The sequence below is a fragment of the Gopherus flavomarginatus genome, chromosome 8 (genome assembly GCF_025201925.1).
Source record: "Gopherus flavomarginatus isolate rGopFla2 chromosome 8, rGopFla2.mat.asm, whole genome shotgun sequence".
In the NCBI taxonomy this organism is placed as follows: Eukaryota; Metazoa; Chordata; order Testudines; family Testudinidae; genus Gopherus; species Gopherus flavomarginatus.
This window is the reverse complement of record NC_066624.1, coordinates 76800462-76820912: the sequence shown is the minus strand read 5'-3', so window position 1 is coordinate 76820912 and position 20451 is coordinate 76800462. Positions and strand designations below refer to the sequence as shown.

The following is a 20451-nucleotide window of genomic DNA, read 5'->3' as shown; positions in this document are numbered from 1 at the left end:
AAAGTGGCTGCCTTACCCCTTAAAGTGTGGAATACTGGGAGAAGCACAAAGCCCATTCAGCTAAAGAACACATCACACCAGCAGCTGGGTTACAGAGGGGCAGGCAGGCATGCAAAGATACATGCCACAACAGGTAACAAGAAGGGAAAGAGGAGACCAATTGGGAAACTTGAGGACATGGCTCCTGCCCTTCCCTCACCCCTGAAACAAACAGCAGAGACCCCTGCTGTCAAAAGAGAAGGGCAAGATATTCAGAAGGCTACCAGGAGGGTGCTGAGAACTCATCTACATGTGTTGGCTGCTCAAGGGGTTCTATATTCTCCTTTCTGCACAGTTGCTGCACTGCCCTGAGTACTCTGTGCACTAGACCCTAGTGGTTCAGGATTCACTGCGTCATTGCTGAGCTTGGTTCTGCTGGTGCAAAGGGTTACTGCATCTCTTGCTCTTGTTATACCAGGGGCCAGGTTTTGACCCCTCAGTAATACTCACACCTTATACCAAGCTGTCCATTTTCAAAGCACTGTATAAAATTAGTCAGTCTATAGATATTGAAATGACCGTGTGGAAAATTTGCTTTCTGTTCAATATAGTTGAACAGCTTTGATATGAGATTTTGCATGATACAGAGTCCCTCAAACAGATAATTAGTAATATTCTTCTTCCTGTGGAAAGGTAAACTTTGCAGATAAAAAGATCAACATTAAAACAATCAGTTTCCTATATGAAGCAGCAAAAAAGTGTGACCTAAAGAACACAAACAAATAAATATTCATTTTTAATTTTCAGTTATAAATGAAAGGACGTGTAAATGGAAAGAGAGAGAATTCACCCTACCTAGCATTTTCCCATTATTTTGTTATGTTCCTTTTATTCATTGGAGAAACAGTTCTGTGCTAACAAGGAAACTGGAGAAAAAACAGTCTCAAGCTTGTATAAAGACAGCAACAAGCCCCTGGCACTTAACATATTCTCAGATATTAACTTCTACAATAACTTTTTTTTTTTTAAATCAATATTGTATGTTTTTCAAAGCCTCGTAGATGTCACACGTCCATCATATCTGGTTTTGACTATTGAACTTCCCCAAAATGTTGTTGTGCTTGTGAAAGATGTCAGATGTAAACCAGCGAGCCTGAAGTCCTCCATTTATCTACACCGTGGGAAATGGCAGCGTAAGCTTCCCTTGTCTAGAACACGTCCCTCTAGGAGTGAGAGAGTAGTTTGGTCTCCATTCAGCCTTTGACTTATTTACTGAGACTGGCAACACCACTGTCTGGTACTGCCCAGGTATTGCCTCTTGTGATACAAATAGGTGTCTAGCAAGAGGTGAATTAAGGCTACCAATGAGTGGCTGCCTACTTAATAAAATGGTGTAATATTTATTTACCCACCACAGAGGATTAACGTTTTTACAGCACTTTGACAGTATAAGACACCAGTCACCCTCACTTCCCCATTTTTCTCTACTTCCCTCATTCATATATACTGCTTACTTTGTATTTATATAGAACCAAGACATGATGTTGATCCACTGTTGTTAAAGCTGAGTGTTTGGTACTGTAATACCGCTGTTGTTTTCATCCATCCAAATAGAATGACTCAGTATTTCAAATTGACATTTGAAGGCATTTGTTATTGTTGGGGGGTTTTTTTAGTTTTATCAAATCTTTCCTTTCTTAATGTGCATTTCAGCTTGCTGTATAGTCCAATAAAAAGAATACTGAAAAAGACAAAACACCCAAATCTTAAGCGGACCCTGAGCTTGGGAAATGTCTACACATGAATCTGGTAGAATGGTTGCCGCTATAAAGAGCTTGTAATTGATATTACAGTAAAGCAGCAGTCCGAGAGAGACATGAATTTCAGTCTCTTTCTTCTCCCTTATCAGTAGTAAAGAGTATGATTACAAAAGGTCTTATCCAAACCTGTGTCAAATCCTGCTGCTTCCCCCCTTCCACAGCTATACAAAATTTCCCACCTGATGCTTTGTAATGACTCTCCCTTTCAAGCACTGGTTTATTAACATAGAACAGTTCAAACGATTTCCCAGCCCACTTCTCCAGATTCAATAGTTCATTAGGTGCTTCCTGGGTTCTGCAGGCCATTGCACTCCTCTAAGGGGTTTTGTTCTTGAGTCTGGCTACAGATTGCTCCAGCCATGGAGCTTATATGTATGACTCCTTCCTTCTTTGCCTCTGGATCCCCTGCAGGAGCCTCACTTCAGGTCTTTCTCACTCCTCAGGCCACCTGTCTAGATCCTAATGTGCCTGTAGGGCAACTCGCACACCCTCACGTGCTTCTTTGTCTCTTCCAGAACTCAGCAGGCTTGGTTCTGTCATATCGGATAACCATTTGACTCACTCTTTTTCCCTGGGGAGGTGGGCTAAACCAGGCACAGGTGACAGCGAGATAACATTTAAATTCAGCTAAACACAAGCCTACTTTTGTACAAAAACAAGTATTTCCCCACATCTCCCACCCAGAGCCATAAATTATAAAAGAAACAATATAGGGGCAACTGAAATTCATATCTCAATTTCCATGACACACATGATGGGTTAAGAAATAAAATCCAGTAGGGGGAAGAAGGATCAAAGCTTACATTCAAAAGTTTTTGCAGCTTCTGTTAGGTGAACTAAGACGTTATGACCACCATCCACAAGGGAATAATGGGCATTAGCAACCCGAGCGAGTAGAGAAACTGCAGATTTTGCAGTACTTACTTCCAGGGTATAAAGGAAGGCAGGCTGTCCCCTTTATAGGAAATAGCCTTCTCAGTTTCAATGAGACTACTTGTGCAAGTAAGGGTTTGGCTACACTGGAGAGTTGCAGCGCTGGTGGTGGGTTTACAGCACTGCAACTTACTCATCGTCCACACTTGCAAGTTACAATCAGCGCTGCATCTCCCTGGATGCAGTGTTGGCTGTACTCCAGCTCTGCCTGGGGTATAATGATTGCAGCGCTGGTGATGCAGCGCTGCTCCGCCAGTGTGGCCACCAAAAGCGCTGTAATTGGCCTCCAAATATCCCAGAATGCCTGTTCAGCCACTCCCAACAGCGCTGCAAATGCTGCAAACGTGGCCACACTGCAGCGCTGGTAGCTGTCAGTGTGGCCACACTGCAGCGCTTTCCCTACACAGCTGTACGAAGACAGCTGTAACTCCCAGCGCTGTACAGCTGCAAGTGTAGCCATACCCTAAGGCAAGCAGGATTTGTCTGCTAGAGTCAAATCCCCATTGCATTCACCTGGAATACATTTCAGCTGCTAGCCCTGCAGGGTTGTTAGCAGAAGCTGTCAGTGAGTGGGGACTTTTATTCCAGCTCTGGAGTCTATTCTTAGGGTATGTCTACATCTACAATTTTGCAGCGCTGGTTGTTACAGCTGTATTAGTACAGCTGTATAGGGCCAGGGCTGCAGAGTGGCCACACTTACAGCAACCAGCGCTGCAAGTGGTGTTAGATGTGGCCACACTGCAGGGCTGTTGGGCGGCTTCAAGGGGGGTTCGGGGAACGCGAGAGCAAACCGCGGGAAAGCAGGTCTCCTTCCCCGGTTTGCTCCAGTGTTCCCCGAACCCCCGAGCAAGCAGGTCTCCTTTCCCGCGGTTTGCTCTCGCGTTCCCCGAACCCCCGAGCAAGCAGATCTCCTTCCCCGCGGTTTGCTCTCGCGTTCCCCGAACTCCCCTGCAAACGGCGGGGAAGGAGACCTGCTTGCTCAGGGGTGCGGGGAAGGAGACCTGCTTGCACGGGGGTTCGGGGAACGCGAGAGCAAACCGGGGAAGGAGACCTGCTTCCCCGCGGTTTGCTCTCGCGTTCCCCGAACCCCCGAGCAAGCAGATCTCCTTCCCCGCGGTTTGCTCTCGCGTTCCCCGAAGCCCTGAGCAAGCAGATCTCCTTCCCCGCAGTTTGCTCTCGCGTTCCCCGAACCCCCCTGCAAACCGCTGGGAAGGAGACCCGCTTGGGGGGGGGATTCGGAGAACACCGGAGCAAACCGCGGGGAAGGATACCTGCTTGATTACCAGAGAGGCTTCCTCAGGTATGCTGGGATACCTGCTTATTCCACGGAGGTCAAGAAAAGCGCTGGTAAGTGTCTACACTTGATTACCAGCGCTGGATCACCAGTGCTGGATCCTGTACACCCGAGACAAAACGGGAGTACGGCCAGTGCTGCAAACAGGGAGTTGCAGCGCTGGTGATGCCCTGCAGTTGTGTACACCTCCTAAGTTGCAGCGCTGTAACCCCCTCACCAGCGCTGCAACTTTGTGATGTAGACAAGCCCTTAGAGAGAGTGGGACTGATGCCACCTGTTTGGACCAGTATGTTATGCAGGATAACTGTCCTGGCAATCTGCAGTCCACTCATGCATGCTGAAGCAGGCTGGGCATGTTCAGGGGTGCATAAGAACTGAGCAGTACGCACACCTGTTTGGAATATGGAGGCATCTTACTCCTTCAAAGAAAGACCAGTTTGTTCATTGGAAGTGGTAAACAAGTGGCTTAGGACCTAGGGATTCAAAACTTTCCACAGTGCTGTATTGTATTTGGCTGGGTGCAGAAGAACAAGTGTGGAGATAAGAAAAAATGAGGTGTGTCAGGCAGATCTGAAAACTCCAGCCTGCTAAGGTGTAAAAGGAAATAGTGCTAGCATAAGAACTGTGGATAAGCTAATAAGGACCAGAGAGGGAAAGGGAGAGGAATCAGAACTGCAGACACCCATTAATGGAGCAGAATCCTTGGGGAATGACACCACAAAACCATGCACAAACCAATTTTTTTTCCTTCATACACCAAAATCAATGCTTTCTCCCTACTCTTCTCACTTATTGATTTGCGGATCACTAATTTTCTTATTTGGCCTCCTCCTCTTCCTTTTTTGTACCAAACCTGCAGCAAACTAACAAGGAAATAGCAAAACTCCCCTTGACTTCAACGATGGTAGAATTGATGCCTGGATTTATTTTACAACCCTGCACTTAGAGTGACTGTTCTGACAGCTAGCTTGGCTGGCTGAGGGGCAACAGGGCTGCCCATGCCAGGATTACAGGGCTGTTGTACTGACTCAGAATGGCAACAGGCATTGCTTACATGCTATAAGGTAACTTGCAGATTATTTTTAAGAGACTCACATTCTGTTTACAAATAGCTTGGGGGAAATTTGGCACAAATTAAGTGGAACGTGTGTTAATCAATTGTAGATAGAACAGGATCTGCACAGTTCATGTGGCTGTCAGTGAACAGCACTTGATAGGATTGATTTTATTTACTCCTCTCTCCCTTCTTGTTTTGTAATTAATGGAAATACCCTGCTGCCCAACTGCAGTAACCCGATTCCTACTTAGTCTGATTGTGCAGCTCCCACCAGCTCTGTTGTGCAGAGTCCAAGGTTAACCTTCTGATTTAAGTGGGAGGTGAATCTGTCTCTTATACCATGCTGATCAGATATACCCAATGGAACCAGTACTTATGTGTCATTGAATCATAGAAGATTAGGATTGGAAGAGACCTCAGGAGGTCATCTAGTCCAACTCCCTGCTCAAAGCAGGACCAACCCCAGATAAATCACCCCAGCCAAGGCTTTGTCAAGCTGGGCCTTAAAAACCTCAAATGATGGAGATTCAACCACCTTCCTAGATAACCCATTCCAGTACTTTACCGCCCTCCTAGTGAAATAGTTTTTCCTAATATCCAACCTAGACCTCCCTAATTGCTCCTTGTTCTGTCATCTGCCACCAACTGAGAACAGCCAAGCTCCATCCTCTTTGGAATCCCCCTTCAGGTACTTGAAGGCTGCTGTCAAATCCCCCCCGTCACTCTTCTTTTCTGCAGACTAAATAACCCCAGTTCCCACAGCCTCTTGTCATAAATCATGTGCCCCAGCCCCCTAATCATTTTCATTGCCCTCCACTGGACTCTCTCCAATTCGTCCACATCCTTTCTGTAGTGGGGGGCCCAAAATTGGACACAATACTCCAGATGTGGCCTCACCAGTGCCAAATACACTGCACTGAGTTCGTTTATAGTAAAAATAAAACAAGTTTATTAACAATAGGACATAGGTTAGGTGATGCCAAGTAAAAAGAATAATGTTAGAAAGGGTTACAAGCAAAAAAAAGTGAAAATGCTTCTAAAAGCCTAAAACAATCTAGCAAGATACTGGCTTTGTTCAAGATGGTTTCTCACCTATATTCAGGTCCCAGACTTCAAACCTCCCTTGGTTGAAGGACCCACCTTTCTCAGCTCACAAGAGCTCTTTTCCCTTGTGTCTGTCTAGTGATGGATGCCAAAAGATGGCTTCTGTCCATGCTTATATCTTCCAAAGTTCAGTGACTGTTTCAAGAGGCAGGATGACCTCCTGTTGTTCTTCTCTTCCTGTGGGCTTCCCATCCCCCGGTATGTAAATGGAGCGTCCATTGTTCTGAGTCCACCATGCTTATTTTGCATAGGAGACGGGTATATAGCTGCCTTTGCTGCTCCTGTCTGGGAGAGAACCTGTTTCTCCCTGTTCAGCCACAGGCAGTAAAACATAAATATCATTAAATATCCATATTTCCTCATATAGTGTGAATACACACACTTCAGAATTATATTAATCACCAGTGTGTCATTAGCTTTCAGAAAAGACCTCACTCTACACACTTTTATAATACAGTAATATGGCATACAATCATTCGATTCAATTGCCTAGCACATGAGGTTTAGCCCCTGACTTTATAGTCCAGTAAACCTTTGCAATATAGTCTTCTGAAGTTTACCCCTCAAAGTAAAGATTATTTAAGCTGTGAGGAAGATTACATGGAATCTGGTAGTGAAAGACGCTCTATGCTCTTCCTTCCCCTACCTGTGGTTGCTGAAATGAAAACTGTTCTGTTTCTTGCCATCTCCTCCCCCTGCTCTCTTGATGATCCTGTTTACTGCTTATATCCTTTGTTTATGATAAACATGTCTAACAACTCCTCCGACATACTTGGTTTACACACACTTTTGTCATAATTCCAGCATATATTCGTAACTCTGACTACCCACCACCTACATACACCTCTACCCCAATATAACGTGGTTGTGGGGAGCCAAAAATCCCTACCGTGTTATAGGTGAAACGCTGTTATATCGGGGTAGCGGTGGCAGGGTTGCAGCGGTGATTTAAAGGGCCCGGGGCTCCCTGCAGCAGCTGGAGCCCCACAGCTACCACGCTATATGCGAACCTGTGTTATGTCGGGTCGCGTTATAGCGGGGTAGAGGTGTACATCAGAGAAGGATATTAATGAACAGAGAATTATGAGTTGTCAAATGATACTTCACAAGGCATATTCTGTAAACAGATTATTACAATAGTGTATATGGTGTGAATACAGGGGTGCTTAGTGTCACAGAATTATACTGGATTCTATTAACTAATTGCAGTCGGTTTGATGCTGGGTGCTTCTGTATTTGTAGTCCCCCATGACAACATGTGTCTTGAAAAGATTTTCTCTCTTTTCCTCCTACTGTTTTAACCCCCACATGAATCACAGACACATTCTGGGAGGGATAGCTCAGTGGTTTGAGCACTGGCCTGCTAAACCCAGGGACAGGTTGTTGTTAGTTCAATTCTTGAGGGGGCCATTTGGGAACTGGGGTAAAAATCTGGCTGGGGATTGGTCCTACTTTGAGCAGAAGGTTGGACTAGATGACCTCCCAAGGTCCCATCCAACCCTATTTTTTTTTAAAAAAAATTCCTTTTGCTGAGACTCCTTTCTGAGCCTGTCAAGCCGCTGCTTAATTGTCCAGTGATACGATGCATTCCCTACTTTTGCCCACTCCAACAGCATTGCCTCCAGAGCATATCCGATGGCAGATAGTCCCGGAAGCAGAAGCCTTGGACTGGAAATCAAACTCAGGACTCATGCACAGCTGGTCAGAGCTCATGAATGAGGTCACTAATTTATGTTGCAGTTGACATCAACAAGTCAGAGAACTATTTGCATTGAGGCAAACTCTTCTCAACAAAACTGCAAACAAAGACTTTCCTCCATGTACATATAGAAAGCATTTACAAATATTACATATATATATATATATATATATATATATATATATATATAAACTTTCTTAAACATCAAAAATATTAATATAATTCTCTCCACCAAACATCATTATTTTTGGGACCCAAGCATTAGGGTACCTGAGAGTTAGGCCAAGATTTTCAGTAATTGGTGCCAAAAGTAAGGCTTCAAGTATACAGACACCAAATATGTGGCCTGATTTGTGGGGAAAATATCTCTTCAATCTGATTAAACTCCAACATTGTGCTCACGATGATTAGACACTTACAAAACCACAAGACATCGAGATATTACAGCATTCAGATCATGCCCAACCCCAACTTTTTTGCTGTCTCATTAGTACTTTTTTTTCTATACCACCACCACAGAGACCTAAAAATCAGACTAATTCTGCAGTATATAGAAGCCTGCAGGCTTACATTTTATTAGGAAGAAATTCATGCATCCATGTAGTGCTAACCTTTTTTTCTGAAGGATGAATACAACATATAGCATGCGTACCTGATGCTCCTGGAGGGTGATAGCAGAACCAGAGACTCAAAGACTTTATCCTTCAGAGTCCAGTTTTATAGGAATTTATCCCTATGTCAGTCCATGAGAGTTGCTTCATTCCGCTGCTGTTAAATCAATCAGCAGGTGGCTGGCTCCATGTTGTCAGATGTTTGTTTTTTCTTCCTTTGAGGCGGTGGGGTAGATTCCAGTTTGCCCTCCGGGGGTCATTTGGTTGATCCCACTTGACACCTTCTTCGGCCGACACTGAATTTTTCAGGCTGGTAACTCCCTAACCATTCATTCATTATTTAAACTAGGCATTCATTCACATACATTCTCTTTCTTAATCCCATCTAGTTCACTGTCTTTTTACCTTTCAGGGTGTTACCAATTTATGTGAGACTCCCTGTCTTTTATCATTCAAAAATAAAGTGAGATGAAAACTTACAGAGGGTGGGAGTTTCTATCTACTGTTTTGGCTCATAGCGGCTGTTACAAAGTAAAGTAGCGACTACAAAGTGTCACTTAGAGAATGGGCACTTAGAGTCAATTAACGTTTAACAAGTTTTATACAAAGTATTTCTTTGAGCAGGCTTCACACAGACACAGCTGGTGGCTTGCAGGTTAGAGGCTAAATCTCGGGAATCATATTTATTTCTAATATAAACCTTTAGTTATAAAGTATTAATTAACAGTAAATCATTTCTAACAATAAATCATTTTTAACAATAAATTATTTTTCATATAAACCATGTCTAATATAAACCTTCTTTAATATCCCTGCAATGATAAAAAAAGATTTTCATAAAATTTTGATGATGCAAGTTGGGAAAGACTCACTAGATTATCCCATTTTCCTTCCAGTTCAGGCCTTTCGTGGGGTCAGGATTTTTCTTTCAAAATATAATTAGTACAAGTCATCCCCATTTTGCTCAGCACACTGTTCCAAAAGGTCACTTCTGGTGAGAGTTATGTCCCTATAGTTAAGGCATTATACTTTGATAGTAAGACACATGACTAATGTAGGAGTTTTACTGTTTATAACTCAATTTCAAGGCTACCTACCCAGCATTTCTTTTAACTCCCAGAGCCCAGTTGTCAGTTCTGGTTGAGCACTGTTTGGTGCAGGGAATGTGTGCGCGTACAGGGGGAAAGGGATCTCTTTCTCTCCAGCTCTCCCGACCATCAGTTGATTCCTTGATCCACAGTCAGCCCCATCCAACTGATCCTCTGCTCCCCTCATCGACCCTTCCTCCCAGGTTCCCCCAGCAAATTCATCTTCTACCTTCCCCCCTTCCTCCCCAACAGCAAACAGATCCCCTTCTCCACTCTCTAAAAATTCATCCTCGCTCCATCCCCAAAATTAATGCTGCACCACCAACCCTAGCAAATTGATCCTGTATTCCAGGCTCTCCCCAAGATAGAGAAGGAGAGGCAGTTTTCATCAGTTTCCTTCTGCCTCCCATAAATTGGCTGCCATTGCTCTGTAAATTGGAGAAACATCCTGTGCTGGGCATTCTCCTCTCTCATTGGGTACAAACAGAGCCAATGGAGCAACTTTCCTTGAGCACTGCCCAGCAAGAAAGCAGGTAGGTAGCAACTAGAGTAGATCAGCCAGACCCTCCCTTCCCTCCTTGCTCCGAATCCAGGTAATGGCAGGCACCCAGTGGAGTCACATATTGAGCAACTGCAGCAGTGGAGAGAAAGAGCAACTTTTCAGCATGATCACCATTCACACAGAACCAACGGCAGGGGAGGAGAAAGTGGCAACCCTTATTGCCTCCCTGTCTAATGGGCCTGCCACTTTATATGGAGAAACTGAGGCACGGGGCAGTTAAGTGGCTTACTCAGTCAAACAGCAAGTCAGCAGCAGGAATAACATTTCAGGATCTGACTCCTGGTCCCTTGCTCTAGTTGCTGGACTCCAATCTTTTTCATCACCCAAAATAAGTATAAACCAATATGTTCTCTCAGTTATGTTTCAGAATTGTACTGAGCAAAATGGGGGCAGTTTTCCTTCTCTTAAAGATGCCTGACCCTGACCTAAGAGTTTGGTATTCATTTGTAACAGTCACAGCCTAGTCATGCCAAAATTATTATGATTCCTACAGGTCTCCTTGGTAAAGTAGCTCCCAAACAAACAGCTGTTTACAGCATGGTGACTGCCTGTTCCTATAAAGTTATTGTATTTTAGAAACCGATGACCCAAATTTCAACCTTTACTAAAACTTACTGTTATTTCTCTCCCATCATGCAACATATGCATGTACATGTACACACACATACACACACCCAATACTAAAACCCCACAAAGCCCTATCAGCCCTTCAAACTGAGGGTTGAATCTGTTAAATATCTTACAGTCTGGGTGAACCACTTTAGGTAGGGCCCAATGATAGGGTGACCATATTTTCCAAAAAGGAAAATAGGGACACCTCTGGGCCAGCCCAAGCCACACCCCACCCCTCCCACGCGGGGCTGCCCCTGGCCACCCTGCTGCCCACCCGTAACCCCCTCTCCCAGTCTGAGCCCCTCTGCTGCCCCCCCTGCCCCGATCCTATCGCTGCCCGCTCACCCACAGGGGCTGGTGGTCTAAGCCCCCACCCCCTCTCATCTCCCTGCACACGGGGTGGGGTGGGCTGGCCAGCCCAAGCCACTCTCCTTAGCTCTCCCTCCAGCACAGGGCTGGCATTGCCACTCAGCCTTCCTCCCGTACCCCACTAGGGGTCCCATGTGCAGAGGGGTCGGCAGTGAGGTGAAATGCTGCTTGCAGCCTGCTCCCCCCACTAGGGGGCAAGTAGAGCCCCTCTATTCAGGAGATTAGAGATCTTCCCGCCAGCGCTGAGCAGGGACCCCCATCCCCACAGGCTGCCCCAAGTGCCAGGCAGAGAGCAGGGGTAGGTGCACAGAGAAGGGGGAACATGCCCTGCCCCGGCTATTCACCTGTGCAAGGCGGGAGCTGATGGCAGCACAGCGGGGTTGCTTCCCGGGAGGCACGGGGCATGGCAGGAACCCAGGCTGCTCCTTTCTGGGCATGCTCTCACTGTCCATCCCCGGCACTGCTGCTGGAGGAGGCAGGCAGGGACACTCTGGTGCTGGCACGCGCTGGGGAGAGTAAAGGGGGGGGCACAGCCACTTGCTGCCTCCCACTGCCGACTCTGTGCTGAGATCCCAGAAAATATGGGACAATTTGCCCATATTTAACAAAAGTCAAGATACCTGTAAGAAGGCTTAAATACAGGATTGTCCAGTTAAAAACGAGACAACTGGTCACCCTACCCATTTAGGACAACAACCTCAAACTATCCGTGGTTTTGCATATTCAGGTTCTGTTCTTGATGGCCAGGAGCACTATACACACAGCTTCATTTCTGCTGAAGATTAAGATGCATTTTTCTTGGTATTCAGAGAACAACTCAATGTCATACTGAATACAAGTTTTGTAAATCCCCTAACCTTAAATTACACACTCCTTGAGTAAAAGATAGGAATAAAGTTGCTGCAATCAATGGTCTTGTCTGCACTAACACTTTTCCCACTGTTGATCTAGCACCAGTGCAGCTCCACCTTCTGAAACTAGAGCTGGACCACATGATGGTAAAGACACCTGTGTTCTGTCTACACTAGCATTCTCACCAGCAGAGCTGCTAAGCAAAGAGTGAGAAAAGTACTTACATTTTTCAGTGCTGATGAAGCCAAAGGGACACTCACACAGATAGGTTTGCAGGATCAGATGCTAAATGAAGAAGGATTTTCCATGACTAAGAAGATAGGAAGGAATTCTACTAATTTAATCTATCACATGCACACATTTTTCTTATAGAAGAGTGGTTGCAAATTGAGAAATGTCTTGTTTCATCACAAGGCCACTGTCTTATATCTGGACATCCTGACTTTGCAGTTATTTAAAGATGAGCGATTCATGGTCTGGTATCCCATATTTTTCTTTGTGGTCTTCAAATAATTTACTTAGTACTCGCAGGTATGTTTGATGCAACTGCTCAATCTCTTCAAGAGTAGGATTCAAATTCTGTTGTACAGTGATAGGTTTCCCCACTGCAAACAAAATAGCAATGACATTAGCTACACTGACATCTATTTGCTGCAGATAAAAGTACTCTTCTGTATTGGCCAGATGCTTAGTTTTGTTGTTTTATAGATGTTGGATGAAATACTGGCTCTATTGAAGTAACCAGGAAAACTCTTTGATTTCAATGAGGCCAGAATTTCACCTAGTATTAAATCAGCAAGCAGGAAGTCTTGATTTAAATTGATCTTAATCTTGTTTTGCATTTGTACTTTTTAGTTATTTTCCCAAGAAAAGCTGATTTTCAATGGTTGGGAACCACTGAGACATGCTAACTTGCAAATAAATATAGCGTTTGCACTAAATTTGGTGCTTCTTTTTGCTAACCATGAAGATACACATTTATTTATATAGCTTAACCTACAATTGTTCAGATTCTTAACTTTAAATTTTTTATTCTTAGAAAATGATGAATTATTCATTTCTGATTTACTAGATGGATCATTTTTTACTTATGATTTGAGTTAAGCTCTATTTGGATGAAAATTCAAATTCAATTAAAAATGCACAAAACCATCATTTTAAAGTTGTTTTTTACTAATTGAATAAAACTAATCAAATGTGCTGGACACACACAAAAAAAAGTTCATCTAAACATATTTTGCATTTAAAACTAATTAAACAGAAGAAGTATTACCTGTAGTTAGTGAATTGAACTGATTGTTTTGGCTCACTATATCCTTCAGGATTTTAGAACTAGTAGATTTCATCATCTCACACCTAGTTTTTATTCATACATTAGAAGAGAAAAACAAGTTTCCTGATTTTTAAACTCTCAATTGGTTGGGCTTTTTTAACTTTGAATGAACTAGTCATTGCACTAAACAAGTAGATTATAGTCTTCATTTCAGTTTATTTTCTCTCATCAGCAGAAGAGGATACTGCTGTCCTAAGATAGTTTAGCACTTGAACAAACTCTGGTTCCAGGTGATTAGTCAGTGACTTCCGCCAGCGCAGTAGTCTGATTTTCTTTAAAATCTGGCAGCAAACATACTGCTTCCCCCCACCCTTCATTTAAATGAATAGATTACAGTAAGTTTTGGTCTCAACATGGGTTGTCATAACTACAAGTTTAAAAATAAACCTATTTAAAATTAAGAACATAAACCTCTGTTTTATTTAAATAAACAAGTCCCCTTTTTTTAAATGAATCAATCCCCTCCCACCCCCACCCCCTATATGGGCAGACAGAACAGGACACAGGGAAATACAGACTGACTTGTACAATGGAATTCAGTCTTTATTCCAGAGGTAGGCAACCTATGGCATACATGCCAAAGGCAGCATGCAAGCTGATTTTCAGTAGCGCTCTCACTGCCCAGGTCCTGGCCACCGGTCTGGGGAGGTCTGCATTTTAATTTAATTTTAAATGAAACTTCTTAAACATTTTAAAAAACCTTATTTACTTTACATACAACAATAGTTTAGTTATATATTATAGACTTATAGAAAGGGACCTTCTACAAACATTAAAATGTATTACTGACACGCGAAACCTTAACTTAGAGTGAATAAATGAAGACTTGACACACCACTTCTGAAAGGTTGCCGACCCCTGCTTTATTCCAACACCCTAGAAAATGGCTTTACCTGATAAATATCTAAGTTTCCAACCATTGCCTTTGGGTAGCTTGCAACATGACCATGATTTAAGGGTGGGATTTTTCAAAAGCATTCAGCATTGGCTTAATTCCACTGAAGTTCATAGCAGTTCAACACTCTTTGATGAGAGAAGAGTTGGGCCAATTTTGAAAAAAATCCCCCAAAATTTGATCTGTCAACACCTTATATAGGTTTCAATTAACCATTAAATCATCTGTCCATTAAAAACTCTTTTTAAAAGAAAGAGACTAATTCTATGGAGCTAGAAATCCTGCATGCCACATGCATCCTGCAAATGTGGAAGAACCTGAAGATTCAAAGAACAGAGATGCAGAACAGAGATTGCAGGGGCTGGAGGAGGCATGTACCCTGCCCTGGGGCTGTGCTGTGTGCTGGCTTCTGTGTTTTACTGTGGATGGGGTGGGGGCCTGTGGATCTAGCTGCCAAACTTGCCCAGGGAGAGGGATGAGGGGCTAAATATCTTCTGATGAAACTGCATGGCTATGGAGATGCTCCACTGCTCTTCAATGGATTGGAACATCTCCCTGACTTCCTTAGGAATTCCTGAGCACTCAGCCGTCTCAGGTGGGCTGCATTGAGGAAAGGATTTGGGCAGAGACTGAAGTGAAGGGGAGTACAAACAGCAGAGGGAAGTCCCCCTTTCCTCATTTTGGTTTGTGTAACCAGTGCTCCCCCACACCCCACCCCACCCCGTGGCTGATGCAGTCAAAGTTCCCGCTCCTGTTTCAATGTATTGTAATCACTTATTGTGGCCCAGTTGGCATAAATCAGGGTGACATCATCGAGAGGCGTCGCTGCCGAAATGCCGCAGAAATTCGGCGGCATTTCGGCGGGTGCTCCACTGGTACCACGGTCCTTCGTCTGGCGCCTGCCAGACGAAAAGGTTGGGGACCACTGGCATAAATTATTTATAAAGACTTTTTCCTTTATCTCCTCCCCCGGCCAACAGAACAGAAAAGAACAGGATAAAGACATTAGGAAAGACAAACATTTATTTCAAACCCCACTGGCTCGTGTTTAGATGCACAGCAGCCAGTTCTGTCTGGCAGAGCAGATTCGTAAAGGAACACCATTACTGAATTTAACTACAAATAACACATTTTAAACATTCCCGTAAGAATGACAGAAGCCACTAAGGGACTTACCAACAGTGTGAATAGGTTTCCTGTAAGGCATCAAGCCAAAACTGTACTGAAATATTCCTCTAGCATGAAACAGAGGTAAAGTAAACCCCACTATCTTCCTCAGTCTCTCCTGTAAAGTTCTGAGCCACGATCCTTTGGGGTTTGCAACTTGCTTAAACAGTTCATTTTCACCAAACGAGAATACTGGAACCAAGTGAGCCCTGTAAATTAACAATCACACAGGGCACTCAATGAAGCATGACTTGCAACTCACATCTACAGCATGGAGTCACATTAATCAATGCAGGTAATTTTCTCAATGCTTATAAAATTCGTCAGTATTTGCATTATGCATTCAACTCTTCACTGAAATGCAGGTGAAATGCTTCTTTGTGCAGCTGGAAGGGGGCACAATATTTATTAAAAACAAAAACCAGGCATCTTCTGCCTTCTGCGCAGTGTTCACACAGTAGCAAACCTAAGTGAAGGTTTCCAATAAAGACAGAGGAATCCCTTTTTTCTGATTTTATGGCAGCTGCTAAAATCTTATTCATGACAAACAGCTGTTGGGCCTAAGCCATCACAGTTTCACTGAGTTTTCTGTAGTTCCATAGCACCTTCTATCTTATAGGTGACATTCAATGGGGGTTGGGTGTCTAACTCCATATAGTGCCTGTGAAAATCCCAGTGTTGCTCTTATAACACTAGCAGCTGAATCCTGTTTGCAGGAGTTGCTCTAGTAGTCTATTTCAGTTTAGAACTCAGCCTCTTCGCATCATAAGGAGTTCTTGTTCTTCTCAGTGGGGATCTGTGGCTTGGAAGGAGTTATATAGCACCTGCAAAAACTCTCCAAATTCCACCCCATTCTAAGCATCGGAATTGCAATGGTTCTGTTGTCGTCAGGGTGAAAGGGGAAACCTTTATTGAAAGCCCTGGCTACTACAGCTGAGGTGTCAGTCTGGTAAACTTATGTGGCTGTTAGAAAGCATGGGGAACCAATACAATACTATTGTATAGAATTAAAATAAAGAGTTATCTTAAGTGTTCTCTCCAGAAGTTTAACAGCTTCCAGTTTTCTTGCACTAAAATCCTAGGCAATCGCTATGTTTCCTAAGCATTTTCATCTTACTCCATGTTTGACAATCTGTCTCTATGGTGCATGGCTGTTAAAATGGTAGTATTGCAGCAAGGTTACTCAAGGTGAAGAGTACTTGGAATGCGTCAGCTGGATATGCTAATAAGAGTAATGAAAATTAATCCTCCTGAAGCAAGGATGCAGCTGTTTGGTCCGTACAATGGATAGTCATGAGTTGCTTGCATGAAACGAAGATAAATAGTTATGTGGCTTTTTAGACTCTGGGATTCATAAGAAATACCATTCCCTACCCCACTTCCCCTTGCCCCTCGAATGGTGTCTGCCTGGCCTAAAATTGTGTGGCAGGTTTCTCAACAATGACAGTTCCGCATCATACAGCTGCCACTGAAAGAAACATCTGAAGACTCTGTAAGCAGAGTGGATGTATAGGCTGCCAAGTTTTTGTTAGACCATTAATGATGATGAACAGGAAACCCTTGTGGTGCAATGGCATTTCTCTACATGCCCTGTGAATCTATTAGCTTTCATTTTCATCTGAAAGACTTCCTATAGAGGGCTGATACACTGAAATAAATAACATGGAGTTTTGGTTGTGAAACTCAGAAGAAACTAGTTTATCCTCTACTTGTGCTGTGTCATTATGATTTTTCTATTTGTATTCAACGTTTGTATGATCTTGAATCAACTGTCCTTGCCAGTAGACCCATTGGAGTGAATGGAACTACTGAAGTGCTTAAGGGACTTGATTCATCTCCCACTGAAATAAGTGGAAAAAGATTCCCTTTGATCTCCATAGCAGTTGGACAATGAGAGCTGGATTTGTCTTCTTATCTATAGTCCTGTGTGTCAGTTAAATAGTGGTACATTTTGTGAGCTGCTTTGGCCAACTCACCATTGTGAATGAGAACACAGAGCCACACTGTATCACACAGAGCTGCTATTGGTTTAAATGAGAGCTTCATATAGGAGTAGGACGGGTTCTCAAATTTTATTGCACAGCAACCCCTTTCTGACAACAAAAATTACTACATGATCCCAGGAGAGGGGACCAAAGCCTGAGCCCTGCCACCCTCGGGGGGAAGGGGGCAAAGCCCGAGCCCCACTACCCCAGACTGGGGGGGGAGGAACCAAAAACAAAGCAGGCAGGGGCCCATAACCTGAGTCCCGACACCCAGGGCCAAAGCCCAGGGGCTTCAGCTTTGGCCCCAGGTAGTGGGGCTCGAGTTTCAGTTTCAGCTCTGGACCCCAGCAAGTCTAAGCCAGCCCTGGCAACCCTATGACCCACTTTGGGATCCCAACCCAGAGTTTGAAAACCACTGGAGCAAGAGGATAGACCTTGGCCTCTATTTTTGATGATTTCTTCTGGTTAAACAAGTTATTAATATTACTACTATACAGACTTATGAAGAAGGCCTGAAATGAATCTGTACGCTTGGCTTTTCCCTCCCCCACTTTGTGGGTCATCTTTAAGTGAAAAGGAGGCCCTTTTTTCCCGGGATTGCTCTGTTTCTCCAAAGCACTTAAATCCATCCCTATTCATCAAACATAATGCTGAATCTGGACCTAATGGTTACCACATCTCTTCCCCTAAAATCATGAGCAAATCAAGTCAAAGAGAAGAAATACTCTTTGAAATCTGTAGTGTTCTGAAGCACAGGAACAGTAGGCTCAGCAGAACTGCTATGAGACAGCTAGTAAATAGTGTGTCTGAATGATTCAGGAACACAATCTAAGGAACTGGAAAATGTTACTATATAGAGAGTTGCACAGTTTATTTGCTGCTGTGGTTTAAAACAAGTCAGTCAAATCACCAGGATGTGCCAATACCTCCACGTACCACTAGATTATTTCTGTAAATGATAAGAAAAGGGATTTCACATCTGTCCCTGTATTATTTCTCTATTCTGTTTTAATCAAGATACATCAGTTCTGGCTCTTATTTTAGACATCTGCATCCCATGTCAATGCACAAATAACCTTCTCAGATTCACACAGTTTCTATGCTGTATTAACACTACAAGAAGTGCAGTTGCAGTCACAGCCAACAGTGCTAATGGAACACCTACCCATATTTCAAAGCCATTTTAATAAAACCTCTCCTCTTGAGGATATTCAGAGTTAAACTTCCAGGATGGGCATCCAAAGACTCTTCTGCTCCTCCAAGCACAATCACTGCAACGTTTCCACCTCTGTCATTGTTCAGCACATGAGACACACTCTTCTTGGAGGCTGACACTACTCCTTAAGGATCAAACGTTTGTAACAGAGGATCAGTAAATCATTTGTATAACACCGAGAAGCTAGAAATAGTTTTAAAATATTTTGAATGGCTAAGGCCCAGGATGGAGTCAAGAGACACAGGATTTGATCCTGGTTCTGTAACAGATTTGTATTTGACAAAGTCCTCTGTGCCTCTTTCCCCTTTGCGCTAAATTCTATTTTCCTGCCATTCTGGAACATTGTGAGATCTTCAGAGGGGAGGGGTCCACACAATGTCAATACAAATTCTTAATAATCAGGCATTTCTCATCTCAATGATTCTAATAATACATTTCCTTCTCAGAAATGCGAGACTACAGAATCATGTGGAGAGAGTTACAATGGAGAGAGTCGACAGGCTGAAGCTAAAGCCATGGCAGGTGGAGGGTTTAACTGGGAAGCAGGCGCATATAAACAATAAGAGAGAGTTTGGGAATGTTTGGGAGTTTGAGCAGGGAGGATATAAGATGTTGCAATCTAAACTGGGACCCATAGTGCCAGAACTGAAGTCAATGGAATGACAATGTAATAAGGACCAGAATCAGCTCACTTAAACTACTTCATTAGCTCTTCCTTGAGGCACCCTGGCCATGCCACCTCCCAAGCCTGTGCTGCCCATCCCATTACTTGGGCTGCACTAACTCTCTATATAACCCCTCCCTGGCAAAAGAGGAGGCCTTGCCTTCTTCTCTGCTGACACAACCAACCCCTCTTCCATGGCTGACTTTCTGCTGCATGGGCCCGTCACAGCAGCTGAAGCTGTGATAGACTTGGACTGAATCTGGCCCTTTGAAGCATGAGAATTATAGAAATTCAAAAGGAAAACATACCTCTGCCTAACTCATCTCCTGCAGGATTCTGCCCCACAGCATTATTTACTAGTACTTTGTGCAATCATGCTATTTTAGAGTCATTTTTTTTAAAGAACAGTCTAGGAATGAAATCCAGCTTGTTCTTCTTTAAAGCTGGCATTGAATGCCTTTGCTTCTGGATTCAAATAAACAAATGGCCCAGACTTGAGCTGCTGTTTCCCATCTTTTCTGCTATTGGGGAAGTTAAAATGTGAGAAAAGTAATGCAATTGTGTTGCTACTCTGGGAGCTATATACTAAGAGAAATATCTTGCTAACAGACACAGAATTAAGTTTAACTAATGTTCCAGGGAGACTTGCAAATATGACTAGAAATAAGTTATCTGAACAAATGTGCTTCAAACACTGATAGGAGAGCTCAATGTACAGATTTTTCTGTATTCTAGCTGCGTCCTCACAGAGTACGCAGCAGTCATTACATTGTTTGAAATGGGGGAAATTCTATGGCCTGTATTATACAGGGGATCAGACAAGATGATCATAATGGTCCCCGGTGGCTCTAAGACCTGTGTGTCTATAAAATCACTCAGACTATTCTATAACACTGGCAGTTTTGGAGCATGTCAAAATTACTTCTCATCGAGAAAGTAAAAGGATTGTCCCTATGGGTCAGAATGGCAAAGCCAGGTGGAAACACTTCTGTATTGACCTATATTTAGATTGTGGGTAACATTCTGTCAGGTCAGATATGCTCAGTTTCCATTATCACCAATTTCTGACCTGTGCAAGTGTAACAAAAATCCCCTGAAAAATTGTATCTTGGTGGAAGGCGATTCCTTTGTGATGTTATATGATTATAATTGGACGTACATTCATATTATGTGGTACTACATATTAAGTGTTTCTCTTCTCACATTTAATA

The 20451-nt window shown here is 43.4% G+C and overlaps 1 protein-coding gene across 4 annotated transcripts in view; it reads right to left on the bottom strand.

Moving 5' to 3' along the window:
• Positions 1-20451, bottom strand: part of MOGAT1 (monoacylglycerol O-acyltransferase 1) — a 65039-nt gene that overhangs the window by 26976 nt on the left and 17612 nt on the right. Inside the window, exons 4-6 of one of the 4 annotated variants that reach the window (XR_007775783.1) lie at positions 18526-18700; positions 15385-15584; positions 12205-12585 (exon numbers count right to left, since the gene is read on the bottom strand). Coding sequence is in view for 3 of the 4 variants with exons in the window: in XM_050964111.1 (XP_050820068.1) it covers positions 12431-12585; positions 15385-15584; positions 18526-18700 (530 nt within the window). In the remaining variant the exon portion in view is untranslated. Of the gene's footprint in view, positions 1-11148; positions 12586-15384; positions 15585-18525; positions 18701-20451 lie in introns of those variants that run through there. The other 3 variants (XM_050964114.1, XM_050964111.1, XM_050964112.1) reach the window with 3 other exon arrangements.